Source organism: Lissotriton helveticus, chromosome 9, assembly GCF_964261635.1.
Source record: "Lissotriton helveticus chromosome 9, aLisHel1.1, whole genome shotgun sequence".
In the NCBI taxonomy this organism is placed as follows: domain Eukaryota; kingdom Metazoa; phylum Chordata; class Amphibia; order Caudata; family Salamandridae; genus Lissotriton; species Lissotriton helveticus.
Window position 1 is genome coordinate 1,037,305,326 of NC_136070.1, and position 14,448 is coordinate 1,037,319,773.

The 14,448-nt window shown below is 40.5% G+C and overlaps 1 protein-coding gene across 1 annotated transcript in view; it reads right to left on the minus strand.

Moving 5' to 3' along the window:
• EIF4E3 (eukaryotic translation initiation factor 4E family member 3) overlaps positions 1-14,448 on the minus strand; it is a 129,316-nt gene that overhangs the window by 46,672 nt on the left and 68,196 nt on the right. The window contains exon 4 of the mRNA XM_078661369.1: positions 3,211-3,271. Within this exon, the coding sequence (XP_078517495.1) occupies positions 3,211-3,271 (61 nt within the window). The remainder of the gene's footprint in view (positions 1-3,210; positions 3,272-14,448) is intronic.

Consider the following 14,448-nt stretch of genomic DNA (forward strand, 5'->3'; position numbering starts at 1 on the left):
ACTCCCAACCAATCCATTAAGTGGATAACCCCGCACCCGTTTTCAAAGCTATTAATATATGTGCCTACACAAACAAGTGGATGGAGTACACAAGTCAGCAATGAAGTCAGAAAGTGATGAGTAGGCAGTGTCCATAGTAAATGAAAGTTCCAACAATGAGAAGTTTTATTTTTCCTTGTTGAGCTGATGAGTGTGAGACTAACGAAAGGCACAATTAAACAGCCTGGTAAAAGCACAACAGCCAACATATGTTTAATCCGCAATGGACTTTGTCAATGCTAATATTTCCGAGGTTCACAGAAAATCCCCATGTCCCGGGCAGTACAATGTGGTGGCGAAGACGTACAATACATAATCGAGAGAGGGGAGCTAGAGCTTCCATGTTGTTTATGTGTCTGCTTTCAAGCGTAACATTTAAGTGAGCGATAAAACTTCTAGAATTATAGAACTGAATAGGTTGATGTGATGTATTCAACGAGCAATGTAAAAGTGAGCCAGTCAAGAAGCTTACTCAAACAACATATAAGCTCTAAATCACCTCTGGACTATGTACAACACGTCCTCACCACTTTTTAAAGGCTTGTATTAAAGTGGCACTGTACCAGTCAAAGTCGCTAGTGACTCTTACAGTTATTCTTCAAAATAGAAGCCAAGATGTTAAGAGTCCAAAACATCAAAATGCTGAATCCAACAAATTCAGACGTTCAATATTCTTTTACTCCACACCTTCGTTCGATCCTTCTACACCTACAACTGCTCCTCCTCAAACTTAATTTACTCATTACAGACCCACTAAAAAGAAATGGTGACGAGGCAAGCTAAACTTTAAAAACTTGCAACCATTAATAACTGAGTCTCGTTCAAACCCCCTGAAACATTTTAAAGAGTGGATCTAGAACCTACATCTTTAAAGAGAAAACTAACAGCTACAATGTGCAGGGAAAACAAACTATCTTTATGGCCACCCAACAATCGGGCTATAGGCCCTTGAGAAGTGCTGAATGATGTCTGGAAAACAAGGAGGAGATCCTCATCAACAAACGAAGATCGACAAACCAATCTGATACACCTTGACATCTCAGAAGTCGGTGTTTGGCAATCTGGCTCATTCTATGTTGCTAAAAGGTTAACACAATTGCCCTCAAACAAATGCCCTTCTTCTGTCTGAACAAAAGCCAACAGAGATCCCACATCTGCTGTTCTATATCTTTATTCAGAAAAAAGGTTAAAGTACTAACAGGGCAAGTTTTAATACCAAGAATACAACAGAACCACATCTGCTCCAAAATTACCCGAAGCATACATAGAAATAAATGAATGTCAAAATTGAAATCTTAGCTGTAGAGAATCTGATGCAGACTCCAAAAAGCAAAAAAAGAGAAAGTTTAACTTGTGCCTCAATTGGAAGTACATAGAACGCAGATGTCCAAGGAGCGACCCTACATGGTCTGGTAACTTTCCTGACCTTCCAAAGAGATTCTCAAAGGGATGGCACACTTGGATTACTGTGATGTAATTGACATTAAGCTCCCCATAAAGATCACAGATAAGCAGAAAAACATCAGAACAAGGCGGCCAGATTGAACATGAATATTAAAAAAGACAGACATGTGAAGTTGTCTCAGCATTGTCCTGGCTCCTATTGGTATTGGGATCAAATTCCCATCACTGCACATACATAAAGGCCCAGTGAGGCCACACACTGACAGGAATCTTTGACTACTCAAACCAGTCACATCAAACCCTACTAGTTTCAAAAACAGACAGGTAGATTCTCAAAAGCCCACAGCCCTACGTAAAATGAACCAATGCACAAGGGCAGAACAGTAACACATGCACTTCAGGAGGGTCTTCAAAACTGAGCTGTTCAGGCACATCTGAGACTGAGGCTCTGCAAGCAACCTAAAACTATTAAGGAATCACAACACAAAATGATCATAATTATACCTACTTTCAAATATTTTCTATAACAAACAGTTTGTACTAACGTCCTGAATGAATGAATACGCATCCTCGCATGATTGCTCTACTGTTCCTGTGAGGTGATTAAATCTTACAGGGATCCCTGGTACTAATTGTGCAATCTGTGGTCCTAAACCTAGAAATGAAAGTGCTCTGTGAGTGTGCTTTTCTGCCTCACATCAATGTGGAAAACAGCAAAAGTTCCGATAATAACTTGGCTTTGACTCTTTTCTCAAGGCACTCTAAGGTTTGACCACGATAGTTCACCATCTTAGTTTGGCTGCCTGCATCTGACAGCTGATAGTTACCTATTCCACTGAACAATGTCACTCTAGCACGAATGGAATGATGCTGAAACACACTGCCTGGTAACAATGGAAGCTAAAGGCAACAAGGCTGGAAAAGCACAATAAAAATGTGAGGTAAAATTAGAGTTGCCCTGCACATCTCAGAAATAAATCCCAAATTGGTCAGTCCATATTGCATAAACTGGGTCATTTGGCAGAAACGTTTACTGGTGAATAAATAGAGTATTGCAGATGCCTTGTCTGAATGGGTGATCATTTTTTTTAAAGATCTAGCTCCTCCAAGTATGTCACTATTGCACTCAGGTGAATTTAGACAAATTTAAATGGCCGAAAATAATTACTTTATTTGCCCTAATGGCGCCACAAATTTCGATAAGCTTTTCCATGGGTGCATTAGGATGACAATAGCTAAGAACCATGCTGAAAAAGGTGTTGCCAGAATAAAAAAATTAAAGAGAGCAATTCCCGGCCTGTATTAAAGGGCAACTTTTGCCATATGAAAGTCCTGCCTCTCGGTAATGGCCATCCCGCACCTTTTACAATAAGACTACACAAGATCGTTTCAACATAAGCCACTGCTAGAATACGAAGTGCCATGAAACCCGCTAACGTTATCAGCTTCCATGGCTACAGTAAAAAAACGCATGCATTGTACGGGTCACAATGACACATTGTTAAACAAGATGTAAATCTATAGTGTACAGCAACATGTTAGGGAGTAATTAACAATACAAGAAGAGAACAGATTATCAAATATTCTAATTGTTTTACATAATCCCTAACCTAAATGCATATTCATCTAGCTAGGGGGTTGATGGGGCAAAAGTATAATTAAGGTACTTAACGTCAATAGTGTGGGTTCAACATTTTGTAACTGGATACCTTTACACTGATGAAAAGCAATAAAAATAGTACTGTGCCAAAGTATCATATAACCTACCGAACTTTCTTTATTAATTTTCATTCTCCATACACCTCCTTTAGCATTGGCTTCCTCTTCCCTGGAAGGAAAATGAGAATTAAGTTGTTGCATTCATAAAAGCGAAAGCCGCTTTGGTGTACATTTTGAACACCAACCTAAACAAAACCTAGAATAAGGATTTACATGAAAAAATTGTGTTTTGAGGCTATCTATCATTCTGCCTATATAGAAATTGAGTGATGGAAGGCTGCAATCGGCTTATCAAAGACCAAGTTAAACCACGTTAGAATGAAGGCTTCTGATAATGAGAGTGAAGAGCAATAAATATTTTGCCACTATAGGTTAACACAAACTGTTAGACACATGCCAGCAACTTACCTGAGGTGGCAAGAATTTGGAAGAAGAAAATGCATGCACCGTGTGATGCAAGTTTCGGTCTGACCCATAGACAAGGCGGTATTAACAAGTGATGCATAGGTTTTAAATTATTTGTTCCCCATTTTTTTTTTTACCATGTTCATTGCCCAGTTGCTACTATTCCAGTCCCTATTTTTTGCTCCTTTGCAGTTAGGCTTCTTTTAGATCTCTCCTGGAAGGTCTCTGCTATTATGTCAGGAAGTGTGTGATACCCGACTAATCTACTTCTGCATGAATCATCTTCTTTGGTCAAGAACTACATGACTGCCAAAGAGGTTTTTTTGCTGCCGATGTATCTATTGCCTCCTAACCCCTCTCAAGGAGACACAACAGAAACTTGACAGATCTTTAGTCTTAGGACCTACCACAAATGCTACAACTACTCCTTAAAATGTCAACTTTTAAGTAGACCTTGGTATAAAGGTCTTACTGAATTTCCAGTTGTCCCAAGCACCTCATGTTTTCTTGGAATGCCAAGAAGTTGGGGATTATTCATATATATTTATTTTTAAAGACTGTTTATCGTGTATTTCAAATGTGGTCAATACAATTCAATTGCAAAGAAAAAGTTCACTTAAGGAGCACAATTTCAATAACCTCCTGGAAAAAGAAAACAAGTGCGTTGGCTTCGACACACTATCTTTTATGAATAATGCTGGCAATCATTCTTTCCTTTTGGAATATTTATTGATCTGATTTAGGTTATTCAGAACTACGTTTCTAACAGAGCTAAGAAAACTCCTCATGTGATTCAAACTGTTGATGGTTATCTATTAAACTTCAGATCTGGCACGGAAATCCACTTCACTTTAGCAAGCCAGTTTGTACTGAAGTACTTTGATTGACATTATACCATCGACCAATTTTGCTATAATATGTTCAATTCCTTTAAGAAGCATCATCTGTATGCTAAATGGGCTAATGGATTAATGTCCTTGTTATAACAGTTATGTTTCGACTATCGCTATGTTTCAGGATGTTCCTGGTCACCAAGTGACAAGATAACACATCAATGTAATGGTGGCTGCTGTCTTTGGTTCCACTTCAGTATCATGCTTGTTCTACAGTTTTTGCTAAACCCAAGATCTGTTCATTTGCCCCTCACAGGGAATATGATTATGCCATACCAACTGAACCTGGTGTGACTGTTCCTTCAGGACACATTTACTCTTTATTGGAAAGAGAGACATAATGAAAACTTTCTTATGGGAGAATTTGCAAAATGAGTCCATTGTACCATCTTCCTCACCACCTGGGGAACCTTTATTTTCTGTGACAAACAAAGAGTCAGAATTTCGACTTTATACGATTATACAGGTTTAAATCAAGTTACAATTAAAGATCAATATCCTTTATTGCTCATATAAGGCATTCTGGAGTTAGTGCAAGGGGCACAGGTGTTCACTAAGCTCGATATGCAAGGTGTATAAAAGGAAGACAAGAGGAAAACAGTTTTTGCAACCCATCTGGGCATTATGAATATTGCGTAAACCCATCTGGTTTGTGCGATGTGCTTTGGCTAGGTCTCTGGGGGAGAGGGGGGGGGGGGGGGGGGAAGGAAAATGGAAGAATAGAATGAACCCATTTTATTCGCTCCTTCCCTATTGTGCAGCGCTGCAAGGCTCTGCTGGTTCTTTGAGTCAGAGGCTTTGGAGAGCAATGCTTTGCAGTCTTTTTGACTTGAAACGATTACTTTTGGACTAAAGTCAAGGTTCACCTTTCATGATCTCAGTCTTTTTGTGGAAGAAGCAGACTTGAGATGAGGCAATGAGTATAGACTTATGGGTGATGGAGCATAAAACTGGGTTCAAGAGAGGTGTAAGACCTGTGGTGCACAATGTTCGAAAGGTGCTGCATCTTATTATGGAGCGGTAGAGAGAAGATCTCACAAAATTATGAAAGTCAGACGTGATGGAGAACCTTGAATTCCCTAAATAGCCTACCCCAGCAGTTTCGTCCAGAAGGATGGAGGAAGAAATATACATATGAGCATAGACGTTCGCAATCTCCAAAACCCATACTTGAAATTCATATGAAATATAAATGTTGAATAGTGCACAAGTTTCAGCATGATGGTTCTGTTTTCCGCATACCATAAAATGCGGTTATATGAGGAATGCAGACCCTGGACAGCCGTTGCAACATTGCATGGAGGATTCCCATTCATAAGAAAGCCCTTTTAGTTCACATTCACGTTCGCTGTAGCATGCTTCAAACGAGGGATGAAGAGGGTGATGGTGAATGTGGAACAGGTCCTGTTTTCCAGGATGAGATCCTGGCCTATGGGGAACAACAGCAAATACCATGATCGTATCCTGATGGAAGTGTTGGTCAAGTTGAAAGGAACAGAGAGTGAGGAGAGATGAATGCTGGTTTCTGGTAGGCAATGTGTCATACCATCTCTAATGAGAATAAGAAGGCCCAAGAAAAACATGGCAGGCCCACTGTTAAGTCAACAAGATCATGTAACAAAGGAAGTTGAGTTTGTTCTTAGGACTAGCTAAATATTATTCCACATTCATCAGGAGTTTTGTCAGTTTAAATCAGCCATTAAAAGTCGCATGAATAAAGATGAAGCATTCACCTGGACTAATGAAAGTTTGGACGCTGTAGTTAGGTTGAATTTACACATTGGGGCATTTTGACATGTACAAGGAAAGTGTTTTGATAATGGATGATAGTCTCAAAGGATGGCGAGAGTTCTTATCTCAAGTGGAACTTTGAAAGCATAAAGTTGTAGATTTTGCCTCTCATTCAGTCAAAGGGGCAGAAACGAATTATTCTGTAACTAAGCAGCAGACTGTGGCATGCACAGGGCCATAAAGCATTTCAAAGTCTTTCTGTGACAGATGCCGTTCTTAGTCATGAGTGACCATAAGATTGTTAAAAATTGATTCTCCTGTAATAGAAGGGAGTGGCCTGCCCCAAATATTATCAGATGGATAGACTGTTTTAATGTGCTCAATTCTGAAGTGCAGTATTTGACTGGTGTAAAACATGGTGCTGCAGACAGCTTCCCCTGCCACTTATTAGAAAAGAACACAGATGAGGAAGCTTTGTCAGTGTTGTTGGGTGTGTGTGTGTGTGTGTGGATGCTTTGGATAGAGAAGAGTGAAAAAAGGCCAAAGAGACATATTTTGTAATTAAAATGTTAAGTGATATATAGTAAAGAGATGTCAATCAAGGGAGCCACCAGACAATTAAAACACCCTCCCACTTTAATCCATCCCTTGAGGGCGAAAGGGTGAGTGAAGATAAGCCCTACCCACCATAGAGGAGGTCCCTTTACTCAACAATCTTTATGGCTTTCATGCGTCTATCCTTCTTCTCCTGCTCCATAAATCTATACTTTTACCATTCAGTCAATACAACCTTTATTATTAGTCATTCATCTATCCTTTTATTATTATTATATATCCTTTATTTCGATAAAATATCATAAAAGGTGCAGATAAAATAAACATTTCATTTTACATAGTCCATTGTAGGTAGCTGTATGGGTAAGTATCTTTTAGAGGCAGGACATGTGATATTAAAATTAATAGATAAAAACAGATAAAATCAATTTCCATAAAATCAGCAGTAACTTCCAGTGTCATTTACATTTTTTCACCCGCTTCTCTCCTAATAAAGTATACGGCAAGCAGGTACCTACTAATACAAAAGACTATAGCTTGTCGTGTGTCAGTTGTAAAAATTCTTTCTACAACTCTGTGCATCCAAACACCAATGTTGAAACAGAGAGGTTTGATCCATTTTTTCCTGGCTGCCAAATATGCGGGACAAAAGAATAGCATGTGTGCAATGTCCTCCTTCATACCTTCACTACACATGCCACAGTTATCGTTGCATTCCTTTTACCTATCCAGCTATTATTTTTCATCCATCCACCAACTCACTCACCTTTTATCAATCCATCCTTTCACCCTTCCATCCAGAGGTCCACTCATTCATTCAGCTTTTCACCATTCTAGCCACTTTTTCACCCTCTTCTGTAAATGTGGTTGTACCTTTCCATCCACCAGTCCTGTAACCCTTCCATCTATTTTTTCATCCTTCCTTTTTGTGACTGTTTCTTCTTTCTTGTGACTGTTCTTCCTTCTTTTCAAACGCCCTTCATTTCACACTCCCCTACCAGGCCTGTGTCCATTTTTCTCTGTCTCCACATTTCTTTGCTGTAATTAACTTTGTATCCCTGACCTCTGTCATTGTCTTCCCTTGCTTTTGTTTTAAGAGCTTTTATCTGCAGGGCTGCAGACAGGACAGGCTCATAAATAACTGTCAACACAACTGTAAATGTAAATCCAGTATTTGTAAAGCGCACAGCTACCCGGAGGCATCCCGGCGCTGGGGGCTGTTGGGAAGATTAAGCGAGCTATTGCCCAGAGTCACATGGTGCTGGGCAGACCCCTGCCACAGGAGCCGGGGATCGAACCGTGAGCCCCAGCGTCCGGTGTCAGTCGCCCTGGCGCCACACCTCGCCAACTTCCGCTTAAGCTGCAAAACGGGGTGGTTCACGATGACATTGTCGGCAATTCCCCAAGTTCTGGTATGAAGTGGTACGTTGTGGATCATGATGACCTATATGTGTAAGACAACAGGTTATCTATAAGTGAAAGGAAGGTTCCATTTTAGGGAATGAGAGAAAACTTTGTGAATTTGTCAATGAAGGTCGTCCCTGTAGAAATTGAACTATGACTAAGGCAAGAGTCAGAGAACAATAGTGGGGACTTGGGTTAGATGAGATCGTGGACTTTTTAGTGAAAGAATGTTTGCTTTGTGCACAACAGGTTAAAAAACCTGTGAGATGGGTTTTCTGCACACAAAAAAACATACCAGCTCTGCCAGAATGTGATGGAAGGGCATTTCAACTTGAGATTTCTATTACCGAAAGACTTGCCACGGCCTTCTTGTTTCCAAAAAACCTCACTCACATTGTAGAGAAAGTTTAACAAAGCTTGTTGGCTTCCTCTGGGAAAACACAAATAAGAGTCTAGCCTTAAAGGTCAAAATATAGTTCAATGTACCACTCACTTCAGATGTCTTGCGGTTAACATTTGGCCACGAGAATAGTTCTAAATCATCATGTAGGTGTAGTTTTGAAGGTCATGAACCAAAAGCTGGTAATTAAAAATAAAGCTTAAGGTTTATGTTACAATTTGCGAAGCCACACTTTGCCTATAGAGGCAGTCTTTGAGCATCTGAATGTAATGAATTAAAATGAAAATTCAGTTGTTCTGGAAAAGCTGCATCCAAGGTACTTGCCATAAACAGCATAACCCCAATCTCCTCTTTCCCCTCTAGCAGAACGATGCACTTCATGATGGAGTTCACAGAACAACATTTCTGGGCAGGTAGCCACAGCCCAAGCTGGGAGTTGCAGCTCATGCTAATGAGTAATTGGAATCGTTGAAAGGTAATTTAAAGATGTCATCTAATCTATAGATGTTCGGCTTTTGCTATGTGTTTTTGTTGCTTGCCTTTTATTGCTAGCTGCAGTGACAATACTGTGCCATTTTGCTTTATATATATATATATATATATATATATATATATATATATATATATATATATATATATATATATATATATATATATATATATGAAAATTTCAGCCAATTCCGTCCACAAATGCCAAAGTTATTAGACATAGAATTTTCAAAAAACCCATAGAGAAAAAATCCTAACTATATATACCTACTGGCGACCGCCAGTAGGTAATATATATATATATATATATTCACTGAAAAAACCATAGGTTATAGATCATATATAGTTAGGAATTAGCATTTACAAAACCTTGAAAATTCACTGAAAAAACCATAGGTTATAGACCATATATAGTTAGGAATTAGCATTTAAAAAACCTTATTTTACTCACACAAAACCATTGAAATTCCATATATAGTTAGTTGCACTAACTATATATCGCGCACCCGCAATCCACTGCTGATGATGTCACATATTACATCATTCATGACATGGTCAGTGACATCACTGATGACATCACTGATGACATCTCAAATGACATCACTGATAACAACATCCAGTGATTTTATGTTTCTGTAAAGTTTAAATATGTCTTACATATTGAAGAATGAGTGGATGTATAAGTGTCTGGACGAAGGATTTAGTAGGTGCATGACTGACTGTATGAGTGAGTGATTAAATGTGTCTCACTGAGTGCATGGGTTAGTGACTAAACTGTCTTAATTTGTGCATCATTATGTCTGTTGTTCTGTAAACTGTTGAATGTGTTGATCAATAGCTATATGAGTAACTATATGGGTTATTGATTGATTGTCCAAGTATTTGTATGGGAGACTGAGTGTGTGTGTGTGTGGCTGGCTGGGAGGTGTGTGACTCTGTGCAGATCAATGTGTACTTATATCAATGATTGTATAACAAGGTAAGTATGTGTTAGTATATGTTTAAAAATATAAGGTGCTCTATGTTTAACTGTATAGACAAGAAAATGGAAGTGTGATTGATTCTTTACAGGACTGACTAGGTGTGTGAGTAACTCCATGGATGAGTGGCAGAGTGTGAGTGTCTGTATAGGTGTATGAGTGCATATGATAGTGTTGTAAAGATGAGTGATTGTATGTATGAATGATTGTATGAGTGAATGTGTGTGTAGACGTAGGAATCAGTGAGTACATATGTAGTAACTAGTATTGGTGTGTCAATGGTTTCAAAAATTATACTCTGTATTTAACACTGGGTGAAACAGAGGTTATATTAAAATATGAGGAGATGCATTGTATTGTCACATGAATGATATCATCAGTGATGTGGTCATTGATGTCAAATGAGATGTCATCAGTGATGTCATCAGTGATGTCACTGACCATGTCATGAATGATGTAATATGTGACATCATCAGCAGTGGATTGCGGGTGCGCGATATATAGTTAGTGCAACTAACTATATATGGAATTTCAATGGTTTTGTGTGAGTAAAATAAGGTTTTTTAAATGCTAATTCCTAACTATATATGGTCTATAACCTATGGTTTTTTCAGTGAATTTTCAAGGTTTTGTAAATGTTAATTCCTAACTATATATGATCTATAACCTATGGTTTTTTCAGTGAATTTCAATGGTTTTTTAATAGCAAATATCATAAGCTGTCGAATGTCAAGTACGTGGTAAGTGAAAACATTTTCGTGTTTATGCACACTGATCTGCTTTGAATGGTGCCCCCCCCTCATTTCTATTAGGAGTACTCTCTCTTTGCACATAGTTAAGGGTAGTTAACGCAGGCCTTTGCCCCCGTTGTAATACGTCGTGCCTGCTTCTCTCTCCATTTGATTGATTGTTATCCAAGTATTTACTGTTTTAGAATTGGTTCTCTTTGGTTCATTCTCTATTTACAAACAAACACAGAGTCGCAATACTCTGTTTAGTCTTTGCAGATAACGAAAAATCGTGTAAAAAAAAAAAAGAAAAGGAATCGAGCAAAATCAGTAGGCCACTAACGGGATCTCTTTTTGACCTCGCTAAAATAGAAACATTAGGAACAACCCCTCATGACAAATACAAAACTAGTGAAATGAACTGAACTCCACACAATGATGGCTGCAAAACAGCTCGGCTCCGCCACCCACCCCGCCCAAAATAACGATAAAGAGCGGCTGCCATGATTGGTTGCGGAATGGCCACGACGGAGCTACGAAATGGTACTGCTCTCATGCTAACCCCAGCTTCAGTCTGAAACATCCAGAAACACTGTAGACTACCAATTCGATCAGTTCCGGTAGCGCCCCAATGTAACCCGGTAGAGAAGAACTAGCCCTCCCCTCTTTGACTGATGGTTCTTGTTGCCTGTCCCTTCTGTTGTCATTTAACAGAACTATTTAGCCTGCTGAAAGGGGTTGTGTTCCGACCGCTGGTTGGTGGAGACATTTTGACTATATTCTGGACCTGCGTTGTCGCGTAACGCGTCATATGACGCGCCGCGTTAGCGCATCCGGAAGTCATCCGGGGCGCGCAGCGCGCAACGTAAGCATAACAAATCATGTGACTTGTTAATAAAACTTTTCATTGGTTCATTTTACTTTTCTTATTCTAATGATGAAAGGCTTGGTCATATGACCTAAAAATTACGCTTTTTATTACTTCCGAACATTATTTTTTCTTAAATATATGTTATAATGTTCCAGGCTAATGTACTTTCCCGGAAAATTTACAACTGTCCTGCAAATAAAATATATTCTTTTTTCGAGAAAAAGAGCGTTTCTTCGTCCCATGACGGAGCCGTTGAGCAAAAGAGGGTCGACCTGCTGTCTTAGTCGCCGATACGCCTGAATATGAGATTCTTATCGATCACTTTATGTTGCAGGAATAGAAAACACAACAGCCCTTGACCATTTATCTTTACTGCGTTCCTTCGTATTATACCTTTTACCCTTCATGTAATTGGTCTGCTTTATTTCACTTGCCTTTTAATGATTCTAAAACAGTGACTATTATTAAAAACTTTACCAATGTATATACTACTACCATGTTTTCTTTTAAAAACCTTTGTGAAAATTTCATTATACAAATACAAGCCTATAACCACGTGGGCCGGCCACGGAGCAAACTGTAATCGTATATGATGAGTAGACATTTACACTGTAGAGGAACGTAACGGGCGGGCCATTAGGTTGCAAGAACTAAGGTGTCTAACAGTTACGGAATCGGTGGACGTACATTTTATAATTAAAATACGACAGGGCCAGTTACAATAAAATTATCTAGATATACATTTGCGGGCAAGTACCATGGGTGACGTTAAATCGAACTTTCAATAGTACAGTAATCAATAACACATCAGAACTTAATATCAATAGGGATGTCGAAATATTCAATCAATTCTCGTCCCCGCCCGCCATGTGCTTCAAAACTGCATACGTATCTCGTGATTTCAAGGTTCTGCAACCAGTACACAACAAGGAGTTCCGAGTCCCATTTATTCCGGCGCCATTTTGGGCGAGGACGGGCAGGTCCAGGATATAGTCAAAATGTCTCTACCAACCATCGACTATGATGATGTTCATATGCTGTATTTATTAGAGTAACACTCATCTGTCCACATGAAATTAATTTGCCACAATCTAAACATGTCATTTTAATCTTTCCAAAGTTCTTCTAAATATTTGGGACCGTTTCCCTTGCCTCTGATGCTGTCAGTGCCACTTCTTTGATGAATGTACTAGCAGGTCAGGGGTTCTCCTCCAAATCTCTCTTTTATGCAGCACTATAATTAATTGGTGCCACCTCTCCATATGACGATGCATGGTATAGTTACCATAACTATATTTTTTTTCGGTTCCTCTGGAGAGTTCATCGTGGCAGATGAAGCGTGTAACGTACCGGGCATTTACCTTTTTTTGCATGTACAGGAAAGGAAAAAAAAAAAAACGAGCGTCCGAGTTCTAAGGTGTCCCAGGGCCATTTTAGTGGACCAGGCCCAAATCCAAAGAACAGGCCGCCATTTTGAGAGTCCTGTTGCAGCCGCCTGTCGCTGTAGCATCAAGAGCAGCCGAAACTCAGCTGAATGGCAACTGAAACGGTAAAGGGGCGCCCCACTACAGCAGACGAGCCTCCACCTAGGAAGGCCCGTTCACGCCGCCTCCCCCCCCCCCCCCCTTCGGGCACCCCACGCCGTTATTCGGAGCAGTATTGTAGGATGGCCACACCAGTGCGGCAACTTGCTAGACATCACCTCGGTGGTAACCGAATCTCAACGCCTTGTGGTGTCTTCTATTCAGAAAACATTGTTATGCTGCCTTCGACCTATTCGCCGCAAGTGCGCACACAACTCAACTGCATAGCTTGCTAGACACCACCTCGGTGCCATCCGGATCTTGGAATCTCAGCGCCTTTTGGTGTCTTCTCTTCAGAAAATATTGTTGCGCTGCCTTTGGCCCCATTCGCACATCGGTCCGCTACTGACGCCATCTCACAGGCTAATGGGGCGCCCCACGCCGACTTTCAGCATTGTAGGATGACCACACCAGTACAGCAACTTGCTAGACATCACCTCGGTGCCATCCGGATCTCGGCACCCCACTGCAGATGAAGTGCCTCTCAACTATGAAACCACCACGGTGACATCCGGATCTTGGCGCGTTGTGCTGCCTTCGGCCTATTCGCACATCGGTCCGCTACTGACGCCATCTCACAGGCTAATGGGGCGCCCCACGCCGACTTTCAGCATTGTAGGATGACCACACCAGTACAGCAACTTGCTAGACATCACCTCGGTGCCATCCGGATCTTGGCATCTCAACGACTAGTGGTATCTTCCATACAGAAAATATTGTTGCGCTGCCTTTGACCCCATTCGCACATCGGTCCGCAACTTAGACATCACCTCGGTGCCATCCGGATCTTGGCATCTCAGCGCCTTGTGGTGTCAGTCAGAAAATATTGTTGCGCTGCCTTTGGCCCCATTCGCACATCAGTCCGCTACTGACACCATCTCACAGGCCAACAGGGCGCCCCACGCCGACTTTTACCATTGTAGGATGGCCACACCAGTGCCACAACTTGCTAGACACCACCTCGGTGCCATCCGGATCTTGGCATCTCAGCGCCTTGTGGTGTCTTCTATTCCGAAAATATTGTTGCGCTGCCTTCGGCCTATTCGCACATCGGTCCGCTACTGACGCCGCCTCACGTGCCAACGTATTTTCTCCGCATTTTATACCCTATGCCGCATAACAGGTCATGTGACTTGTTTATAAAACTTTTCATTGGTTCATTTTACTTTTGGTTTCCTAATGATGGAAGGCTTGATCATATGACCTAAAAACAACACTTTTCATTGGATGAAAACTTTTTTTTTTCC